General features: G+C 41.9%; 5 protein-coding genes across 6 annotated transcripts; 2 read left to right on the plus strand and 3 right to left on the minus strand.

Annotated features, from left to right (window-relative positions):
• Window positions 1-32: 32 nt before the first annotated feature.
• On the minus strand, window positions 33-822 carry SmF (small ribonucleoprotein particle protein SmF). The gene is made up of 3 exons (XM_065483996.1): window positions 682-822; window positions 308-433; window positions 33-253 (listed from the first exon to the last, which is right to left on the minus strand). The coding sequence occupies exons 1-3, from the start codon at window positions 685-687 to the stop codon at window positions 122-124; spliced, it is 264 nt and encodes an 87-aa protein (XP_065340068.1). The 5' UTR covers window positions 688-822; the 3' UTR covers window positions 33-121.
• Window positions 823-1047: 225 nt separating this feature from the next.
• On the plus strand, window positions 1048-6090 carry vtd (RAD21 cohesin complex component verthandi). Its single transcript, XM_065484024.1, has 9 exons — window positions 1048-1203; window positions 1566-1719; window positions 1804-2033; window positions 2087-2306; window positions 2364-2859; window positions 3322-3644; window positions 3702-3965; window positions 4702-5298; window positions 5375-6090. Exons 2-9 carry the CDS (start codon window positions 1576-1578, stop codon window positions 5501-5503), a joined length of 2403 nt encoding a protein of 800 aa, XP_065340096.1. The 5' UTR covers window positions 1048-1203; window positions 1566-1575; the 3' UTR covers window positions 5504-6090.
• Window positions 6091-6725: 635 nt separating this feature from the next.
• On the plus strand, window positions 6726-8038 carry Nf-YB (nuclear factor Y-box B). Its single transcript, XM_065484601.1, has 5 exons — window positions 6726-6981; window positions 7038-7201; window positions 7269-7466; window positions 7520-7607; window positions 7849-8038. The coding sequence occupies exons 1-5, from the start codon at window positions 6906-6908 to the stop codon at window positions 7938-7940; spliced, it is 618 nt and encodes a 205-aa protein (XP_065340673.1). The 5' UTR covers window positions 6726-6905; the 3' UTR covers window positions 7941-8038.
• Window positions 8039-8048: 10 nt separating this feature from the next.
• noi (splicing factor 3a subunit 3 noi) lies at window positions 8049-10658 on the minus strand. Its single transcript, XM_065484600.1, has 11 exons — window positions 10408-10658; window positions 10188-10346; window positions 10059-10131; window positions 9911-10002; window positions 9633-9854; window positions 9441-9577; window positions 9049-9207; window positions 8811-8994; window positions 8440-8550; window positions 8293-8383; window positions 8049-8239 (listed from the first exon to the last, which is right to left on the minus strand). The coding sequence occupies exons 1-11, from the start codon at window positions 10549-10551 to the stop codon at window positions 8106-8108; spliced, it is 1506 nt and encodes a 501-aa protein (XP_065340672.1). The 5' UTR covers window positions 10552-10658; the 3' UTR covers window positions 8049-8105.
• A 624-nt stretch (window positions 10659-11282) lies between these two features.
• On the minus strand, window positions 11283-20490 carry LOC135939747 (pancreatic triacylglycerol lipase-like). Of its 2 annotated transcripts, XM_065484296.1 has the most exons (12): window positions 20320-20490; window positions 19721-19816; window positions 16989-17204; window positions 16550-16704; window positions 15379-15498; window positions 14739-14994; window positions 14536-14652; window positions 14231-14475; window positions 14024-14162; window positions 12557-12683; window positions 12275-12484; window positions 11283-12072 (listed from the first exon to the last, which is right to left on the minus strand). In XM_065484296.1, exons 3-12 carry the CDS (start codon window positions 17173-17175, stop codon window positions 11961-11963), a joined length of 1668 nt encoding a protein of 555 aa, XP_065340368.1. In that variant the 5' UTR covers window positions 17176-17204; window positions 19721-19816; window positions 20320-20490; the 3' UTR covers window positions 11283-11960. The 2 variants fall into 2 exon arrangements, with proteins under 2 accessions (XP_065340368.1, XP_065340367.1); XM_065484295.1 differs by lacking the exons at window positions 19721-19816; window positions 20320-20490 and adding an exon at window positions 17881-18124.
• Between the last annotated feature and the right edge of the window lie 58 nt (window positions 20491-20548).

The following is a 20548-nucleotide window of genomic DNA, read 5'->3' on the forward strand; positions in this document are numbered from 1 at the left end:
ATTCCTTCACAAGTAAATCAAACTGCTTCAAAGACATTTACACTCTCATTTAATGCCTGAGAAAGAAAAATAAACTCACTTGCATAATTTTCGCACTCACACAGTGTAAAATCACATTCAACTATTCTCTCATTTCGCCATCTTCATCCTCCTCATCCATGCCTCGGATGTACAGGACGTTGTTACACCTGACCAAAACTTCTCCCAAGTTGCCGGTGCAAATGTGGTCAATGTACTCTTCAGTGTTGGCCAACTGCGAAATGGATCAAAGCCAGTTTAAGCCAATTGAAATTTTAGACAATTTTACCTGCAAATTCATGTATCCATCCACAGACACCAAGTATCCTTTGTACTCATGGCCCCATTTGAGTTTCACCATCACCGGCTTGCCAGTGAGGCTGTTGAGGAAGGGTTTGGGGTTCATCGGCATTGTCTGGAAATAACATATATGATTGAAGAATGACGTGATATAAAGGCTTCATTAAATATCATATTCTTGCCATTGAATTTAAGTTAGTCAGGTAAAGTTATACAAAGAATCATTAATAAATGGCAACACCTGCAGAGAAACCCATAGCAAGTCGATGAAATGACAAGGGAACTTTTAAGCTTGAAATCATTGCAAATTATCACCCTTTTGAATGTGAAATGCTAACTAATAAGAATAAGTTGAGTAATTACCGCCATTTTGCTGGATTAGTAGTTTAATTTGGTGCAGAATGAAGAAGAAAATCGCCGGTGTTTTCAACAGCGACACGAGGGAAAAAGGATTGTTTTCAATACAGCGAGAAACTACTTCCTCAAAATAACAGCGTTGTTTGGATTGGCTATTCATGTTGTTTACCGGCAATGTAACCAGCCAAATAAAATTATACATCATCATATTTAATGCTAATTTTTGGAAATTTTGCTTCTATTTAAAAAAATACTATGTAAATAGTATAAATAATATGCTTTAAATTTATTTTTTGAAGTTATTGGCATGAAATCCACTTTTTTATTTTAAGTTTTATTACTGTAATGTTGGCGTCTTTTTTCTGGGAGTGTTCAGCAGCCATCTTGTGTGCGTCACTATCGACGGTCGAAGGCAACAGACAACAGACGGAGGCGTCTGCTAGAAATGCCATAGAACGAAAATCATTTAAATTGGTGTCAATATTCAAAGGAAGTTTCTCTATTCCACGGAGAATTTGTCAATTAGCAGTATGTCAAACAATTTATTTGTTTTCAAACGCTGGAATTTGCAAAACGCTCTTTATTTTTGAGAGTTAATTTGGAGGCGTTAACCTTCCTATGTTACAATGTATTACAACGGTTCTCTCTTTTCTCTCGGCCTTACTTTCATTAGTTTTAAAAAAGACACAGCTAATATTTTGGATTACCAGTTTGAGGGTTTTTACTTGTGTTTGAATTTCTAAACAGTTGATTCGCATGGCGATACTGCTCGATTTTTTTACTATCTAGATCACTTTGGCGCCAAAATTGTATGGACCTCTTTGTTTAGCATTTCGTTTCATCCTTGTTGATAAATTGCGCTCATAATTAACTGAAACTCCTATTTACAGGCGTTAAGCGATGTTTTACGCTCACTTCGTGCTGGCCAAAAAGGGCCCTTTGGCCCGTATTTGGCTTGCTGCTCACTGGGATAAAAAGCTGACCAAAGCGCATGTTTTTGAGACGAATATCGAGAAGTCTGTTGACGGCATTCTGCAACCTAAGGTATTAAGAAACACATTTGAAACTCTGATTTTCAAATATGTATCATTGAGTTTGATTATGATTGAAACTGAAATTTAATTTCAGGTCAAAATGGCTCTGAGAACGTCGGGTCATCTTTTGTTGGGCGTGGTGCGAATTTACTCTCGCAAAGCCAAGTACCTGCTTGCTGACTGCAATGAAGCTTTTGTCAAAATTAAGATGGCCTTCCGCCCAGGCATGGTAGACTTGCCTGAAGACAATCGTGAAGCTAACGTTAACACCATCACCTTGCCTGAAGTCTTCCATGATTTCGACACAACAATTCCCGAGTTAAAGTATGTCAACAAAGCTAAAATTAGCAAAATCAAGGCTAAATCATGCTCTCTAGTGATGTGGACATCCAGGCCCAGTTCAGCTTGAACCAATCAAGAGCAGAGGAAATCACTATGAGGGAGGACTATGGTTCCATGGCTCTGGCAACCACAAGCAATGCCCCAGGAGCTGAGAACCTTGGAGTGGATGATGAAGGTTTTGGTGACATGTTGAGCTTTGACCGCAATGAGTCTGGGCCAGCTGACCTGCTGAGGGACGCCTCTGCTGCTGACCAGGTATGAGTTTTGCACCTGCTAATTAACGGCCCTACTTAACAGATTATTTCTCTCCAGGGTAACTTGCTGTTCAGCGACCACAACGTCACCGACCACCGGGCTGACAGGAGCGTGAGGCCTTCAACTTCAGCAGCGCCCCAGCCAATGGACATCGACATTCCAATCAGGGACGACGGCTTTGGTGGCAACCTCGGCCAGGACATCATCGGAACTGGCCTCTTCGAAGGCGGTCTCTTCGACGACGCCCCGCTTGATGCGCCTGGCCTTCCTCCTGAGGGCTCAAGCGTGCAGGAGGAAGCGGCCAGAGCGGCCGCAGCAGCTGCTGCTCTCGTCGGGGTGTCCAAGGGAGATCTCGGAAGAGCCGCGCATTCTGATGATTCAGATGACGACGGAATGGACTTTGGAGGCGCACCATCGCCCATGGGAGGCCACAGTGATGACGACGACAACAGCAGACCTGGATCTGTCCTTCTCAGCGCTGGTTTGGGAATCGCAGCTGGAACCGCTGGCTTGCCTGGCGTTCCTGACATAGGACACCTCGGTCTTCCTCCAGGTGGGTTTTCTCTTCTCGATTGAGCATTTTTCTAATTGGTTGAGTTTATTTCAAATTATTTAAAAAACCGCAAGAAGTGATTTAAATTTAAAATGTCGGCCAATTATTTAAATCGTGTAGCCTTTCAAAACGAGAACTACATTAAGTGGTGGAAATTTGACGATTCATTGATCATAGCAAAATCTGGAGACAAAGACAATAGTCCAAAATTTCTAAATTGTTTGAAAAATACAGTTTTTGCTCAATTTACCTGAATTTTTGTTTCTAGACTCAGTAAATTGAGTAAAATCAATCAGTGGTTCATTTTTGACGTACCAAAAAATAATAAAAATGTCCCTCAAGGGTTTGTTTCAAGCTTCATAAGTTTTAATGTTTAATTAAATCTAAAAATACTTTGTAAGCTTATGAAATTTCAATGTAACAATTCAGAATGTATAAATTGACAATCTGTCTCATTTTTAGATATTGGTGGTGATGCTGACCGAGCTGCAGATCAGACTACCCTGATTCACAACGAGGAGGAGAGCTTTGCTCTGGCACCTGTAGATACAGCGACTGTTAAGGGCTTGTCAAAGGCAAAGAGGAAGCGAAAGCTCATTGTCGACGAGGTCAAAAATATATCTGGAGAAGAGATGAAAGCTCAGCTGTCAGACACGTCTGATATTGTCACCACCCTGGACTTGGCGCCGCCGACAAAACGACTCATGCATTGGAAGGAGAGTGGCGGCGTGGAGAAGTTGTTCGCGCTGCCTGGAAGACCCATTCCTGCCAGACAATTGTTCAAGGTACTTCGAATTGTCTTAAAATTTGAATGATATAACCGTATTTGTTTGATGTTTTAGTGTTACTTGAGGCATCTTACATCCAAACCGTCAGAAAACGAAGACTTTGGTACCTACGGCGACTTGGACAGAGAGCTGGTTTTGGAGCAGGTGCGAGGGGCGCCTGACACATCTGTACTTGGTCAAATAGCTGACCTGGCAGCTTCGGGATTGGCGGAAGTTGATCAGCCGCATTCCATGCTGATGCCGCCTGCAACTCCTGCCACACCTCAGAAGGGCAAGCCTGGTCGCAAACGCAAACACCCTGAAGAGGAACACCCACCGGTAAGAGTAACATTAATATGGTTAAGTGGCTTCCGCACCTTGGATAAAGCCTGTGTTACGGTGAAATTTTTTATTGGCTTTTTCGAAAAATTGGCCGTATGAAATCGTTGAAGTTTGGAAAAGGGGTCCAATTTTGGAAAATCGCTCACAGGTGGACATTCCCTACTGAGGGGGCATCAATTGATTCCGGAATAGGTATCGCCCAGTCCATAGGACCCCGCCTGGGCCCTAAAAGGAAAACAAAATTTTGAAATGTGACTTATCTCCTTTTTTTGGGCTTTAAAATTTATTAACTTGGCTGCTATGGGTCATACAGTGAAAACCAAAGTTTATCAGACTTGCCATAAAATTCTACATCTCTTTGGTCCGTTTGCCGCCCTCACCGTCGACGGCCCCAAAATCTAGAAGCTCTTTTTAAGTGTTTGGTCTTATTATTGTTTTTAATTCACCTACAGGCTGAATTTGGTTTCTGACTTGCTAAGGTAGATTATAATTTTTGGCCGTTGCTTTATTGCATTAAGTGTTTAGAAAATCTCCAAAAAGACCCCATAATGTACCAACGTTTCATTTTCTCTTTTAATTTCATGGGACGAAAAATTACTCAAAATTCTTGTCGGTATGATGGTTTTACTTGTAGTAAGACAATAAGAATGAGCATGAAATGAAATCGTCTAGATACCTTTCTCCACGTCCAGATGCGTATTTCTGTTTATAAACCTAGCGATATTTTTTCCAGTTGATCTTGGAATCGCCACAGACCCCTTTGATGCCGCCGGTCCTGCCTCCAGACATGTCAAACCTGTCCAATCTCCTTCCTCCCGAGCACCCAATGCCAACGCCAGACCACCTAGGTGCGTCTGTGCTTGGCAACCAGCTGCACTCGACCCCCGCGCCCTTGATGCACCACGACCAGAGTCTGGCTGACCCGAGCCTGCTGTTGAACGCGACCCCGCACGCACTCAGCGACCAGAGTCTGTTGCACTCGATCCAACAGCAGCAGCAGCAGATGCCGGCCATGGAGAACCTCGGCTATGACCAGAGTCAGGCGCCGCTGATGGCCAACATGGGCTACGACGATCAACTGCCGCCCGCGGTCACACCCGGCGGCCACGGCCCCACCACCCCGTGGCACGACCTTGACAACGAAGAGTTCCCGCACAGCGTCGGACCGCCCGAGGAGCAGCAAACAGACGAAACGTATGAACAGTACGAGGAGAGAGTGCTGAACAAGAGAGCAGCGCACATGTATCAAATTCTGAAGAGCAGAATTGACGCTTCGTCCCAGAAGCCCATGTTTTTCTCGGAGATGACTCACCGCAACAGCCGCAAGCAGGTAATGTTCGATTCTACAGCTTCCCAAATTGAGAATGACGTGTTACGAATTGTGCTAACTCCTTTTTATTTTGCAGGTGGCTCAAAAGTTCTACACCCTCTTGGTACTGAAGAAGTTTGAAGCCGTCGAGTTGCACCAGGATAAGTCTTATGCAGATATTGGTATCACTCCTGGACCAAAGTTTGACAACAACAGTAGTCTTTAAAAAAAATGAGGCGTGTGTAAGTTAAGCTAGCAGGACTGTCATATCAACGGTCTCATTTTTATGACGTAGTCAGTTCAGTTTGGAAAGATGCTAATGCTGTAAATGCTGCAGAGTCCCCCCTAATGGATGTTAACATTTTATTGTATATTAATCGCATATATACACACAAGAGTAAAGAAAAAGATGCTCTTTTAAACTTTACGAACTGTATAATTGTACATTAAATATGAAGAAGTCGCATCCAAAAGGAAGAGAAATGAATAGATTAAGATCGACTTTTACCATTACATATATTGTTGGGCTGTTGGAAGTTCTGGACATTGTTTTGATTGCGTAAATGACGATTCCAAAGGTTAGTTGAAGCACTCGGCCAAGCAGTTGTGATCCAAATCACTGTTAGTCAAGACCTCCCCAAGTTGTGCCTGATACTGTATCAATTTTTAAATATTCTACAATTAATATGCTATGGCTTTGTGTACCAAACCACATTCTGTTTTCTGAATGAATGGTTTGCATTGAAACATATTAATAGAGCACGGTGAATGTAAGGAAATAGAATGAATGATCAATAAATTGCTGAGAAGAAACTTCTCTTATAATATTATTCCTGACCTTCCCGTAAAAAATATTAATTTTTAATGTTCAAATTTATATTTTCTGAGTTCTGATTTTATTTTAGTCTTTGAAAGAGGATCAATCAAATTTTTTTCTGAGCTAATCGTTGCGGGATCATCCAATGAATCATTCAATTTTAACCTATTTGAATCATACTTACAATTAATATGAAGTCTAAAACTGACTAAATTGACTCAAAATCTGTTGAAGTATGCATGACTTTGCTTCGCTAGTAGAAATTTTCGCCACAGATTTAATTTAAAATGAAATTTTTCACGCAAAGAAATACATACAAATTATGTAAAAATACTTTTCATTGTCACTTGATTGAGTGAACAATAATTATTATTGGAATACGTACATAAAACTTTTGACCTGAGTCCCTAATCCCAGTAATGAGAGGATAATGATAAAGGGTAGTCGGTTCGCGGGGTTAATTTCCTTATTATGCTTATTATGAGAAAACTGGAAAATAGCCCTACAATCAATAAAGAGATGGCATTACCAGGCATCATTGTGAAAAAAGCGCGTGCGTGCGCAGCTTTGTGCCGCCGCCGCTTCCATGGCCTCATCTGCTCATCTCATGCCGATGCCGCCATTCGAACAGCCAATACCGAACGACGCCGCATACCAAGTTTTGTAAACATTGGAGGCGACTGGACTGGACAACTTATTGATAGCCTTGCCCTCTGCGAATTCGGATTGCGGTGACCGCTTGCTGCAATCAAAGCACCGCCAAAAAAGAGATTGACCAAAGCCAGTAAAACGAGTAAAACAAACTCAAGAAATGGACAACAGTGAAAGTGGAGACGATGTGGCTGCGTTCATGCAGACTGCGGAGGGCACGTACATTACTGCTGATGGTAAAAATTGAAGGTTATGATAATATTTTGAAGTTTGTATAAATTGTGTGTTTTAGATGATGGCGAACACGTTCTTGCTGAGAACTCGGACGATTCGGGCCAAGATGATACAGATGACATGAACAAAGGACCTGGACAGCCTCTCCGTGAGCAAGACAGATTTCTGCCAATCGCCAATGTAGCAAAGATCATGAAGAAAGCGATCCCTGAATCTGGAAAGGTATGTATGGCTTATTTTTGTAAAAGTAAATTATAATTTCAACCCTAAAATTGCTGCGCTGTTTCAGATCGCAAAGGATGCAAGAGAATGTGTTCAGGAATGCGTGTCCGAATTTATCAGCTTCATCACTAGTGAGGCCAGTGATCGTTGTCACATGGAGAAAAGAAAAACCATCAATGGTGAAGACATTCTCTTTGCAATGACAAACCTTGGCTTTGACAACTATGTTGAGCCGCTCAAATTGTACCTGCAGAAATACAGAGAGGTCTTATTTTCAATCACGTGACGGCTCAAGTTTAACCCCCCTTATTTTTGCAGACTACAAAAGGCAATGACAAAAGCATTCCTGGCGCAGAAACCGCCCCCATGTATGAAGAGGTTACTGCCAGCGTCGATGAAGGATTTGGTAATCGCTTACTCTCAAGTCTTGTGCCTTTTGTTTTTCCGAATACCTCTGGCTCTGTTAACAATTTTTCCGCTGCAGACTTTGATTTTGACTTGGGTTGTCTCGACAACCTCCGCTGACTTTGCATGACTGTGTACCTTGCATCTTTTTCTTCTTTTCTCGCTTGTTGCATTAATAAAAGCTAGTGCATGACCTTACATTCCACTTTTGATTGAGGAATTTACAATTGACCCTCTTTCAGCTGCTCACATCACCGGCTTGGCAGGCGAAGGACCAAGCACAGGCGAAAGCAGCGTTATATACGCCTACACCGACCAACTGCAGTTCAACTGACTGAAGAAGCGCCAGCGAGAATGCAACCTTGTTTTATTTGGTAAAAAGAAATTTGTATTTATTTGTACTCGTATTAATGATTTATTTTATCAAAGAAATATGTGTGTCTTAATTTTGGGTTACCACGCTTTAATTTATCCATGACAAAAAAATCATAAAAACAGACTACAGCAGACCCTGCCTCTTCAAGTCCTCGTAGGTTTTCTTATTCACGACGTTTCCAAGGGAGTCTTCGTACTCTTCCTCAGCCTCCGGCTGCCAACGCTCCATGTGTTTCTGCAGTTTCAAGCGCTCCCACACTGCAAGCGAATGATTGTTAGAAGAGATGGCGCAACAGAAATTAACTACTTACATTGCAACGCGTCCTCAATCTGCGTGACGTTGGCAAAGTGGGCCGTGTTAGGAATTCCCAAACATCTCATGCCGTGAGCATGACGCCATTCCTAAATTCACGCCTGTTAGTTGGACAAGTTTGGAATAATAGAATAATAAAACTCACAGCAAAGTGCCTCTGGAATGCCTTGGGTCCCTTGTAAACAAAGTTTCCGCATATTTCGCAGTTGTAGCTGATGTTGAGGCCGTGTAGCTTGTACAACCAGTAAGGAATCGGCTGAAATTATTATAACATTGAGAAATTATCACTCTTTTCTAGAGGTCTCAGATTAAAGGCGGCGGGCGGCAGGACCGGCTTAGCCGAATTTTTTGCCTGGCGGTGGCTGGCGTGCCTGACAATATTTTTAATGTTAAGTTTGATCGTGCTTAACGGTCTAAACGGCCGGATGACATTTTTTCCCCTCCACTTTTTAATTTTTGACCCATTCTCGCTGGCGGCTGGCTGAGATCTATACTCTTTTAAAATCAGACACCCACCTTGCCATCCCAGCCAAGAGGGAGGTTCTTGGGGTTGTAGGGCACGTCATCGTTATCTTCGTCCTCTGACGCAGAGGCGCTCTCCTCTTCATCCGACTCCTCTCGTTCTCCTTCTGTGCGTGCCTGCTTTCGCTGAACGTTTTCTTTGGTGTTACTCCTCTGCTCGGAGAGGATCTCAGCAAATCTAATGCGGCCTTTTAGTCAAGAGTACTGAAAATTAATACAATAAGAGAAGTACCTGTACACCTGCGCCTCGAGGTGGGCGATTTCTCTCTGTCGCTCGACCAGCTTGGCATTGGCAGCTTTATTCCCTTTCTTGGTCTTGGCCATCAGAGATGGATCCAAGTCTTTCTTCCCTTTGGTGCTGAACAATCTCTGTGCCCTCTCCTCCAAAGTGCTACAAAATCGAATTCAAGCGTGGTTTAATTTTATTGTTTTAAATATAGAAGGGAGTTGATATGGAAATGAGAATATCTCCCAATTCATTGTTACAAATGAAAAACTTAGAAAGCCCGGGTTTTACTATCTGGTTTAACCAGGTCGGTTTTAACCGGGTCGATAAAACTCTGACCCTGCATGACTTGCAAATTTCGCGAATTTAATGATATTATTTTCAATAAAATGTCATACCCTCCACATTTGAGGTTCAACGCCATCAGGGCCGATTTGAGTCGATCAAGCCCGAGCGAAGCCAGTTCTTCCCAGGAGGAAAAAGCAGATAAATCCAAGTGTGCACCTACGTTGGTCAATGCACTGCCAGCCTCTTTCTGCACAGAAAATTAGTGTTAAACCCCTTTTAAACAAAAATCACGAGGCACGCACCGGCCATCCAGGGAAGGTTCCGCTTTCCCACTGCTGTTCAAACTCTTTGACCACGCTATCCATCTCACTTGGGATGGAAAGCAGAGGCTTAACTCTTTGAGAGTAATCATCAAGATATTCCAGCAGCTTCAAAAGGTAGTTTTGATACTCCATGTTCTTCCTCTCTTTGGGAATGTCAAACAGGTGGTCGAAAGTCGTCAGGTAAGTGATGTAATCCACTTTCTGTGATTATTAAATTGGTTTCAAATAGAACAAGAAGGGTTAGAGATCGATCTTACCTCAATACCCTTTAAATTGATAAACATGGTGTACATTTCATGCAAATCGAGGTATTTTCCGTAGCCTTCTTCATCAGTAAACTCGACCAAGTCTAAAATGAAATAATTTATAAATGATAAATCTTAACTTGAAAGATCTGCTACTTACTGGCTGCCTCATCGCTAGGGTTCTCCCTCATTTTTGTGATATTCTCAAACTCCACAGACATGGGAACACTGATCTGGATTGGTTGGAGAAACATGATTAAAAGCGTCAAATTTTATAAAAATGAATTACCTCATTGGGGTGCTTCCTGTAGAACTCTTTGATCCCTCGAAGTCTGGTGTAGAATTCGCCAAACTCATTCGGTCCTGACAAAAGGGAGACTTCCTCTTTCCTGAGTCCGTCCTTGTCTTCGTAGAGCTCCTTCAAATGAGACGTGCTCTCCGAATAATGCTGAAATGAGCCAAGTTTTGAATGAATTTGATGAATGCGATTTTTATTTGTTGATTCTTACATCCAGGAGCATCTTCAATCGGTGGTCCGAGTTGATAATCTCTCGGTTGCCCAGTTTTTTGTGCAGCATCTCTTTTACCATTGCGTCCATCAGCCTTTCTCGCTCCTCGTGGTAGCGCCGCTGCTGCTCCAAAATCGACTCCATCCTGACAGAGATCTATTCACCTTTTAAAAGGTGAACCGGGTTACCTCGTTCCGCCTTGTGAATAGTCTGAACTTTTTGTTTCTATTTTGATGCGAATCAACACAGGCATCCAAACCAAAACATACACGAATTACAAACGCGACCGCAGCGCCAGCACCGGCGGCCGGCCCCCTTTCACTTTTTGAACTAACTGCATACGAATACGAAACTCTTCCTGCTTCCAGCGTTCCAGCGCGTATTTTTTACCCTGCGCGTGTTTAATTGAAGTTGTTCGTTGCATTGCATTACGACATTACTAAAGTGACGGGCATTTTTTGGCGAAAGAATAAATGTGTCATAATATGATTTTGCTGTTTTAATGAATTCAATAGGTGCAAAAGAATGCTTCGATTTTGGGTAAAATTCTTTGAACTTTCTTTGAAAAGGCGTCTTGATTATATTCATTGAAAAAGAGAGCTTTGCCTAAAATTAAAAAATAAAAATCGAACAAATATTTTATTAAAATGATATCAATTGGAGATAGTTGATTTTACTACTATTTCTACGATTTACGGATTGATAAAGTAAAGTTTTTTTTATTAAAAATTTTAATCAAACTTCTATAATATAGAACATTTTTTTGCACAAGTGGACAAAGGAAGGGATGAATTCGTAAAGAACAATAGGTGTATATTTAAATTTTAAAATTTCTAGGATTTCCAGGGATAATTCAGATATTGAAACGCTTAGCCTTTTAAATAGGACAAACAATCGCGGTTTTTATTGACTTTATTGAAACACGGAAATGCATTTTTAAACGATTAAAAATATTACATTCAAATAATTATACTAGGAAAAACCTTAATTAAGTCACTAGTCTGCTGCCATACATCACAAAATTAATGTATGGAAGTAGTTTTAATTTGCAAGGTTCAATTATTTATTATTAATCGTCGAAGAGCGCTCAAAATTAAGCTTATTCAATACATTACACCGTGCATGTTTTTAATTGTAAAAGCCACACCTTTGCGTGAGATGTGGATAAATGAACACTTTTTTTAATTCAAAATGCACGTTTACTTTCACCGAGTTTACAATAAACTTCATCAACCAGCGGCAATAGCGAAAAAAACAAATATCTTATTAACAAAAAGAAAAAGACTAGTTCAGTAGTAATAAAAATAAATGATCGATCAAAAATAATTATATAAAATAATAGGGCAAACTGGATTGGTCGCTATCGAAAAACGAACAACCTTAGACATAACCTCAGCTTTTTATAATCTCACTAATGGATTTCAAATTTCATGTCAATCGCTTTGAAATGTTTTACGCCGTACACGATATATTACAAACTAAATGATTGTACACGAATAAGATGGACACAGAGTTTAAATTATCGAATGTTTTTGTATGAAACCAGACGCGTGCTAACAATTGTTGTAGAATGTCGCCGACGTCCTCGACGCGATGTCTGTGTAGCTTCTGCTGCCGTGGCTGCACAGCTCGACCACATTTGTGTCTTCAGAATCGTCGCGTTTTCTGAAAATTCAAACGATTATTTAATTAATTTTTAGATAGTATTACAAGTAAAGGTAAAATAGATTTAACACAAAATTTCTGTACAGCTCTACGTTAAAGCCAATTAACTGATCAGACATTACATTTTTAGAGATTTTTTATTATTGTCTTGTGGGTGACCGCACGCGCATTTTCCGGCTGATTAGAGTTGTAAATTCCTTACCCTCTCGAGTCTTGGCTCACGTCCATTTCCATGACTTGGATCCTGGACACGTACAGGTGGTCGTTGCACCAGAAAAAGCAAAGAGATCGCGGCTGCAACACGTCCATGTCGTATTCCCAGTAGAAATCGATCTTCTTAATCGGCCCCAGCTCGGCGGGATGCGAGACCACAAACGTGCGTGAGTGGCCGTGCTGCAGTTTCACGTAGCCGCTAATTCGACAAATCACACAAATGTCAGAATTGCTTTTGCAAATATAGAATAAAATTATTTCCGAGCCTTACGTTGGCGTCAGATCGATGTTCCGCGCCATGGCGTCGTCGCTGTGCAAGGAGATCCGCATGAAACCCTGCACCCAGTCTTCAGCCCGCGGCGGTCTAGCTAGCTCCAGGGTTACTTTGTAGTGTTTTCCTGCAAATAATTCGATTCGAAAATTTACAAAAGGAATAAAGCAAGCAAAATTTGGGTAATGAAAGTGGGTAGCTTGGGAATAAATTTTCTCTTAAGGATAATATTTAAGTTTTATTAAAGTCTTTTATGTCCAGGAAGGGTACAGGAGTCTGAGGGTTAAAAAATTTGATAGAAAACGCCATAGAGAAAATTCCGGCTTTTCTGCATTTTCTTCTTCCAAATCGATTCAAATCGGTCGTAGAACAAAAATTTCGACCCCGTTGAAATTGTCACGTCATAAGGAACAAGTTTCCTGCTAACCTCAAATTGGTGAGTCAAAGGTGAATGTAACCAAAATTTTCAAAATCAAAATCAAATTTGAATATTATTTTAATGAATTTTTTAAATTTTGTAGAGCACAATAAATTAGGGTTGATAAGTTTTATATAAAAAAAATAAAAACTACAAAATTGATGCAATTTTCAGGTTTTTAAACAGGTTTAAACGCCCAAATCTTGGCTTCTAATTATCGGATTTTCAAAAACCGCACACCACTAGACTATTCTCAACCTCCCCTAGATAGCCGAAGTAATTTAAGTGTGCTAAACCCGTCAACCCCCTATTCGCGCCCTAAAAAACATACAATTTTACAATTTTGTTGTTGTTTGCGCCTCACTGCGCGACGGAGTTTAGTGTTCATCGCCTTGAAACTATTTCATTACATCATGAAACGCGAGGAAAATTCAAGCAATAAACAGTTTTTGTAATTGCGACTCTTGGAACTCAAGATTTAGTTGATATACTCTGTTTTTGCTATGCCGATCTCCGAAAGAAAAATATTTTTCACCAAATCGTAGCGTCTAACCACAAGTTTTACAAAAACTGCCAATTAATCGACTCGCGGCATTATTTCCCCTAGATAGCTAAAAAAATCAAAGGGTGCCTATCCCATTTTTAATTATATTTCAATAAATAATGATATATTGTTTTACTCACTGCTGTACGCGTCGAAGAGTTTTAAAAATTAATATTCTGGAAGTTAATATCATTTTAAATTTCTAGGAACAATGAAGACAATATTAGCAAAAAATATTCTAATTTTCAAAACACGATTTATATCCGAATAAACGATTTAAACCCAGCTATTTTCTGTTCAAAATTAACAGATATACCCAGAGTCAAACCATCGTCAAATGAAAGCAATTTTATTTTTTGTTTTTAATTAAAAAATAGTTATTGCTTCCTTGAATTTTGAATCCAATCTAAAAATAATATTCAAGTGTTTTGGAGGTAAATTTTAAAAGTCATCTCTGCACATAAAAATACAATTTCAAATGTGATCTTTCCAAAAAAATACTTACTGCAGAAGGGATATTCCTTTCCCGTCGTGGTATAGAGCTTCATGCCCGTGGTTTTGGGTAGGCTGAGGGCATAATCCTCCGCTTGCAGACCCATCACCATGCACTGCGTCGAGTTTTCCTTGCAGGCGTAGCATCGACCCTGCGGGCACGACACACGCGTTCGTTTTGTTATATGGGTTTTAATCACGAGGATGAATTAAATTATACCTGCATGTAGTGATCGAACGAGTCGCACTGGTGAGCCATGTACTGGCATTTCGAGTTGATCGAGTCGATGAAATATTTGATGGCGCGCACGTGGTTGCACGCCACCAGCACCCTGCTCGCCTCCTCGAGCCCCTCCTTCACCAGGGTCAGGGGGATGGGGTTCTCGGCGATGTCGCAGCCGGGCTGCTCTTTGCCGTTGTTGGGGTAGAAGTCCACGTGGCCGCACGGCTGGCTCATGCCGTAACCTGCACACCCGATTATTATATGTAGACGAAAATCGAAGCAAAATCGAGAGAGATAATCACCTAGGAGGAAGATTGACTTTCCGTCCGTGTGGATCACGTCCACGAACTTTGCGTCTGTAGGGTCGAGCCGCACGTAGTACGGCATTCCTTGGAAGTAGGGCTCGGCTGGATCGAGGCCTAGAAAAACATTGTTTTTTTTTATCATAAACCGGTTAGCCTTTTTAATTATTATAAATTCTATAAATAATCATCAGGTGCAATACCTGTGATGCGGCCAATGCCAGGCACCCTTTCGCCCGCGTAGCCAGCTGTGTGCGCGCCCAAGCTGTGTCCGATCATGTGAACGTCCGCGGGGTCGAGGCCGAAGTGGCTGATGAGGTGGTTGAGGAAGTAGGCCAGCTCCATGCCGACCAGTCTCGTGTTGGCCGTGGCCTGGGTGTACAGAGGCAATGAGCCCCCAGCCCAGTCAACCGTGATTATGTTCCAATCGCCTTTCTTTAGCAGCTCGCGCCGCATTTCCTGATTTATCCGAAAAAAATAAAACAAGTTAGCCCCAAACCACGAGACCGAGGACTCGATATAAATTTTTATTGCATAAACAAGAAAAGGTCGAGATAAAATCTGCTTGCATGACTTTCCCACATGACAATTTACCGCTTTACATTCTCGTCAGAAAATTAGCTGTGAAAATTAGTCTTATACCCTTATGTTGGAAAAAGATACGCTTCTTTTTCAAGGCAGACACTTCAATTGCGTCATGTAAGCACTTTTCTCTGACATTATTCTCACGGACATCGTGCAAAAAGGATTTTATAAGCCTTTTTTACGATTACACCGCATTAATTTGTTTGTGAAAACAAATAAACACTGTTAGAAAGTGATATGTACGGGGTTCTCACTCACCTTGACCCAATTGCTGAGAGGAGTATCGATGAATCCGTGAATGATAATCTTCGTCGGCTTCTTTACGTCAAAATCTGACTTTCTTATTGTTTTATCGTTCTCGGCGTTGAGAACTTGACCCTACAATCAAAGCAGACAAGGCCTTCTTATTATCTGCTTTGCCAAAAATATTCTCTTCATTGTTATTCTCTAAATGAAATGCGTAAATCAAAGGAACATACGTTTAAATTTTAATAGGTGCAGAAGAACTTTCCAAAACTCAATGGTTTATGACTATTTTAGGGAATCTGCATATTTATATTATGTGACCTAGAACTTGAAACCGTCAAGATCTTTTGAACTTTCTGAACGTGGCCCCTGGAGTGGTTTAACGAAAGAGAAGACGATCGAGCTAGAGACTTTTGACGCGAGCCAAGCAGTTTGTGCATTGTGCCCGCGTACACCGCGCGGCCAAAGAATGGAAGAGAGCTTTCTAATGAACGCGCGACGTAGGCGCGTAAGTAAAATCGTGATCTGTTGTCCAGGCACTAACTCCGCTGGCCGAGGGAGAAACTCGTCGCGACTTCTGCCTGTCAACTAACTCAAACCGTCAAATAATCCATTTTTTTTACTATTGTCTTCTTTCTAATTTACAAATAAAGGCATCCTAGCCTCGAAAGTAACCGGAATGTTTCGGTAGAAAAAAACAAGCAGTTGGCGTAATAGCTTTTTCATTCTGAAAAGATTAAAAAAAAGGAAAATCCTTTATCCAGTATCACCATTTGGATAATTTGCTTGGCAATAATATTCCTGATTGTGCCGTTAAATGAGAGTTGATGTAATTGAATTGAAAAGTCGCGTGCCACGATGAATAATTCATAAGCACTCTGGTGTGCAAATCCTGTCCGAGGACATTACTGTTTCGATCGTCCGACTAAAGAACTGCGAAGCTTTTCGCTTATATAAATAAATTATTATTTTCTCTCTTCTTCTATGATTGCTTCTCTAAAGAGAAACTGAACGCACGGGAGCTCTCAGTTTCGCAAAATCACTCTTCGCGCGAGCTATTATTTATTCAAACGATCATTTACCGAGAGAGAAAGAAACCTGCCACCCATTAGCTAGTTGTGCGTCGATAAGGTCGGTAATTTGACAGTTGTGATGACTAGATGAAAATCGAGTCTGTACTCACCTCAGTCGGGTTTCTTCTTGTGTGCAGAATGAATCTCGTGTTGATCATCTCGCGAGAGAGTGGGAACACATTGAATGGCCTATAAATTAAGTGGTACCACCCTTTGGTCAGGGTCATGCACCCTAGGTCATCGTAGCACCGTGTCTCGTTGTCACCTGAAAGCAGACAATTCAATCAGGATTCGATTTTTCCGATTTCTGATAAATAATACGTCAGGTTTTTATTCAATTCTACTGTCTGCAAGCTAAACAACTCACTGCTGCTGCGTGTTTTTCTCTTGTTTTGCAGTGGCATATCACTGACCCAGTTCAACAATGCCTGGATAATTTGTAGCCCTGCTGAAACACAATAAACTCCCTAGTTGCTGTCTAGAATCTACTTTTCCCCTTATCCAGGCATTGTTTTTGCCCTCTACGAGATTTAATTGAACTTTACTCACTCGGCACCCAAGGAATGCCTGCGCCCAGCTCAGTGGCCGCGGTGGCCTGTCGGCCGGTGCGGACGTTCAGATAGTCGAGGATGCCTCCCTGGACCACGTGGCCGAGCACGGCGGCCACCAAGGCGATCCGGCTCAACTGGGCCAGTGGGGAGGGTTGCAGAAGTTGCGCACCAGGTCGGGGTGCCATGCTGCCATCACCAGGGGGCCACCACACGCCTGAAACAGTCAAAAAATTTGATGAGCAAAAGGGAAAGTTATTTTACAATCGGGGTGCGAGCCTCTTTTCAGTTTGTTTAGATTTTCAAGAAAAGGAAAGTACGGGCCGGCAGCAAAATAAAAGCCGAGATGAAACTCTCCAGATACTCGGACGGCGAGTGCAATAATTTTTAATGGGACATGCTGCTCTAGAAAAATGTGCAATAAATCTTCAGCGCCGCGGAGATGCAGCTGCAAATTAGATTTTCCTGCAAAGTTATCTGATGGGTGCTGAAGATTCTTTCTGAGAAACGACTGCGTCTCAGGAAAGAAAGTTGCGTTTTATTAAAAGTGCGACCAGTCGGTGTCGGTGCCTAATTGCTGATCCGATGACCGGAGGGGCGCCTACATACCTCCCCAGATGCGGAGTGAACGGTTTGGTCGGCCGAACGTAGAATTATTATGATTTGAAAAGTAAATAAAGTACGATGCAAGCCCACTTGTTGGCACAGCGCGCGCAGGGACGAAGAGGAAAGTAATTTACATTTAAAATTAGAAGGCGTTATTCTGTAGCGCACTGCTTTTTGAGAAACGAGGAAAGCATTCGCAACAAATCGAAAAGTAATTTCACCTCTGCCAGGTGTGGCTATATATCATTTTCTCCAGATTATTGGGCCTCAAGGGTTGCAAAATTTACCTAATCCCGAGTATTCAGGCAGTGGCCCCAACGCGTCGAACTCATCAAAATCCTCAGCCAAGTGCGCGTTCTCAAAATCGTATTTGTTTTCTTCTGCGTGAGGTTTTTTACTGAAGTCAATTATCTCAACGCCAAAATCCTCAGTCTCCTCTTTAGAGGGCTCAGAAAAACAAAAGTTGCACCTCGAAATGGTGATAAAAATCACCAGTATTGAACGCGCACGTTTCATTTCTGGTCCACAACTGCGCTGCTGAAATTAAACCCATGCAGTGACAGCAGCCAGTCCATCATCACTTCCTGTGACAGGTTTGCAACGAACGTGTTTTGGCTTCCCTGTTCCACTGGACCGCTTATATGTGTATGATTTTGATTCTCATTTAAAGTGGACCGATGCCAGGGGAAAATTAAAACTTATTTGAACAGTTGGATACAATGGCAGTGGTTCGATAAAAAAATTTGTTCTAATCAAAAAAGGACCCTGCTACAGAAAAAATTCAAATTTTCTCCTAAATTTCCAGCACTTGACCACATTTTCTTTGCAGATTTCGATTCCTCTCGTCGAGATCTGTCCGGCAGCGTATGAAACCTTTTAGGAAAGCTCTGTGTTTTGAAATAAAATAGGATTGCAAGTAAGGAGACAGTGCTAACTTTTCAGCCACTTTTCTAAAAAATTCACAGTGCTATACTTCAATCAATTTTTGGCTCAACTGATGAGTTCACGCATTGGCAACAAGCATTTTCCAGGATTTTCCTCTATCAATCCTCATTAAGTCTAGGAATTGAGGCCGTGCCGCAAGAAGTGCAACCTGCAACAATCGGCGATGTGTTAAGAGCGGCGCGCGCGGTACGCCACGCGAAAACGGTGTTCCAGCAGCCGCAACGCGAGTAGCTGCTGCTGAAGAGCTGTCACGCAGACTGGGAGGAGTAGTGGTACCTGCCCTGCAGGAAACGTGAGACCATTGTGCGCCGAGTAGCAACTACCTCCTGCCGCAGCATGAGTGCCTGGTAGAAAATCAGATCAACAGGCAACTCACTGACGTCATTTTCTTTCTCACACTCGAGTCTGCCAGAGAGATGCAGAGAGCGAGCGAGAGGCGCGGCCGGGTGCGGCCGTGCAGAAAGAGCCGCCGAAAGAAAGAAGCGGCCGCTGCCACGAGCACTGCCAGGTCGCGGCGGCAGCTTGTGTGCCAAGGCGGCGTATGCACGTCCAATTAAAAGTTTCATGTTTGTAATTGTATAAAGGGTAACGAGGTTGCTTGGCCAATCGTCCTTGAGGATGTGCCTATGCAAATTTCAGCCTGACCGAATTATGTTTGCAATTGTTTTCATTTCCTTAATAAACAAATAATTCAGGTTTTAGCACGCTGGCCCCCATTAATAAAAAAACTGATATTATTGTTCAACTGCTCACCCCACATCTCAAAATTTATATGACGGCCTGCGCGTAACTGGTTTTTCTCAGCCTTTATTACATCAAATAGGCAACATTTCTAACTGAAGAAAAATTTATTTTTCCGCTTAAATCTAGACTGGTTTTACATAAATCTAGTTTATCATTACTTTGTAACTTGATATCGCTCTTTCAAGAGAAAAATAACGCTCTATAATTATTGTTAATATATAATCTGTGAAGTTATTTATTACCTAATGGAGTAATAAAATTAACGGTAAATTTTCTATTATCGCCGTGATCAATAGCCTAGAAAGAAGACCGAAAAGAGAGCGTTAAGAAACCAGCGATATTAACATACAGTGTGCGTAGTACCCTTGCCCTCCAAACAAGGTCTCCATAGCACGAGTTAGCGGATCCTATACCAAACTATATTCAAAAGTTTCTTACCTGGAAGCGAAAAGATTGTAGATCGAATTTTCAGACTGCTGTTTTCTTCCTAGTGAATCCTCCTTCTTCTCTCTTTCTGCCTCGGAACAGGTAAATCTGAGAAAATAAAAACAAAATACAGGGTTTAGTTATAAATTTACAAATATCATTCACTTTCTTAACATTCATACTAGACTAAACATTTTAGAAATGTTTTGACTACATTAGGAGATTTCAACGCCGGCATTTCCGCGACTTGCTATCTAGTGCGCTCAGCGAATAATTACATATACTTTTTCTGCTCACCGTGCGCGCAGAGTGCATGCATGCGGAGCTTCTAATTCGAGTCAAGTTGCTCAATAACACACTCTAGCATTTTCCAGCGAGCGAGCGAGTGGTTTTCTTAAGCTGGCAAAAACAAAGCGCGCTCGCTCACTTTTCAGTCTGCGAAAAAAATCGCACACTCGAGACGACGGGACAAATATTTGCATAAGGCGACGCTTGCAGTTCATCTCGGCGGCTGCTTCCTGGCCACGAGGCGAAAATTTGATCTAACTCATTCACTCGCGTCGCTCTCAAAGTGCACACCCTAAAATCAGGCATAAATTTTCCTTAGCTACCTTTTGTCGAGTTTTCTTCGCTGATCAGAAGTTTTTCAATCAGCCACGAGTGTTTCTGTTATTTAGGAGCACACGCGAGAGCACACACGCACCTAGATGGCAAACAGGAGCAAGCACCACCGCGCACTTTCACCGTTCAGCGCTGACTGACTGAGACTCAATTGCTCGCCGAGGAAAACACGCCGCCGTTCACAATAAACACACACACACATTTACTACTATGGCCCAA

This window comes from Cloeon dipterum, chromosome 3 (genome assembly GCF_949628265.1).
Source record: "Cloeon dipterum chromosome 3, ieCloDipt1.1, whole genome shotgun sequence".
NCBI classification, from domain to species: domain Eukaryota; kingdom Metazoa; phylum Arthropoda; class Insecta; order Ephemeroptera; family Baetidae; genus Cloeon; species Cloeon dipterum.

Coding starts and splice junctions, on each gene's coding strand:
- SmF (XM_065483996.1), bottom strand. Junction 254..307: donor ATGGATACATGAATTTGCAG/GTAAAATTGTCT, acceptor TCCATTTCGCAG/TTGGCCAACACTGAAGAGTA.
- vtd (XM_065484024.1), top strand. CDS start 1,576: ATGTTTTACGCTCACTTCGTGCTGGCCAAAAAGGGCCCTTTGGCCCGT. Junction 2,034..2,086: donor ACAACAATTCCCGAGTTAAA/GTATGTCAACAA, acceptor CATGCTCTCTAG/TGATGTGGACATCCAGGCCC. Junction 2,860..3,321: donor ACACCTCGGTCTTCCTCCAG/GTGGGTTTTCTC, acceptor TCTCATTTTTAG/ATATTGGTGGTGATGCTGAC.
- Nf-YB (XM_065484601.1), top strand. CDS start 6,906: ATGGACAACAGTGAAAGTGGAGACGATGTGGCTGCGTTCATGCAGACT. Junction 7,202..7,268: donor CGATCCCTGAATCTGGAAAG/GTATGTATGGCT, acceptor GCGCTGTTTCAG/ATCGCAAAGGATGCAAGAGA. Junction 7,608..7,848: donor CAGCGTCGATGAAGGATTTG/GTAATCGCTTAC, acceptor ACCCTCTTTCAG/CTGCTCACATCACCGGCTTG.
- noi (XM_065484600.1), bottom strand. CDS start 10,551: ATGGAGTCGATTTTGGAGCAGCAGCGGCGCTACCACGAGGAGCGAGAA. Junction 10,003..10,058: donor CCCTAGCGATGAGGCAGCCA/GTAAGTAGCAGA, acceptor ATTTCATTTTAG/ACTTGGTCGAGTTTACTGAT. Junction 9,855..9,910: donor TCAATTTAAAGGGTATTGAG/GTAAGATCGATC, acceptor TAATAATCACAG/AAAGTGGATTACATCACTTA.
- LOC135939747 (XM_065484295.1), bottom strand. CDS start 18,109: ATGAAACGTGCGCGTTCAATACTGGTGATTTTTATCACCATTTCGAGG. Junction 14,995..15,378: donor CTCTCAGCAATTGGGTCAAG/GTGAGTGAGAAC, acceptor CGGATAAATCAG/GAAATGCGGCGCGAGCTGCT. Junction 12,485..12,556: donor AACATCGATCTGACGCCAAC/GTAAGGCTCGGA, acceptor TTGTCGAATTAG/CGGCTACGTGAAACTGCAGC.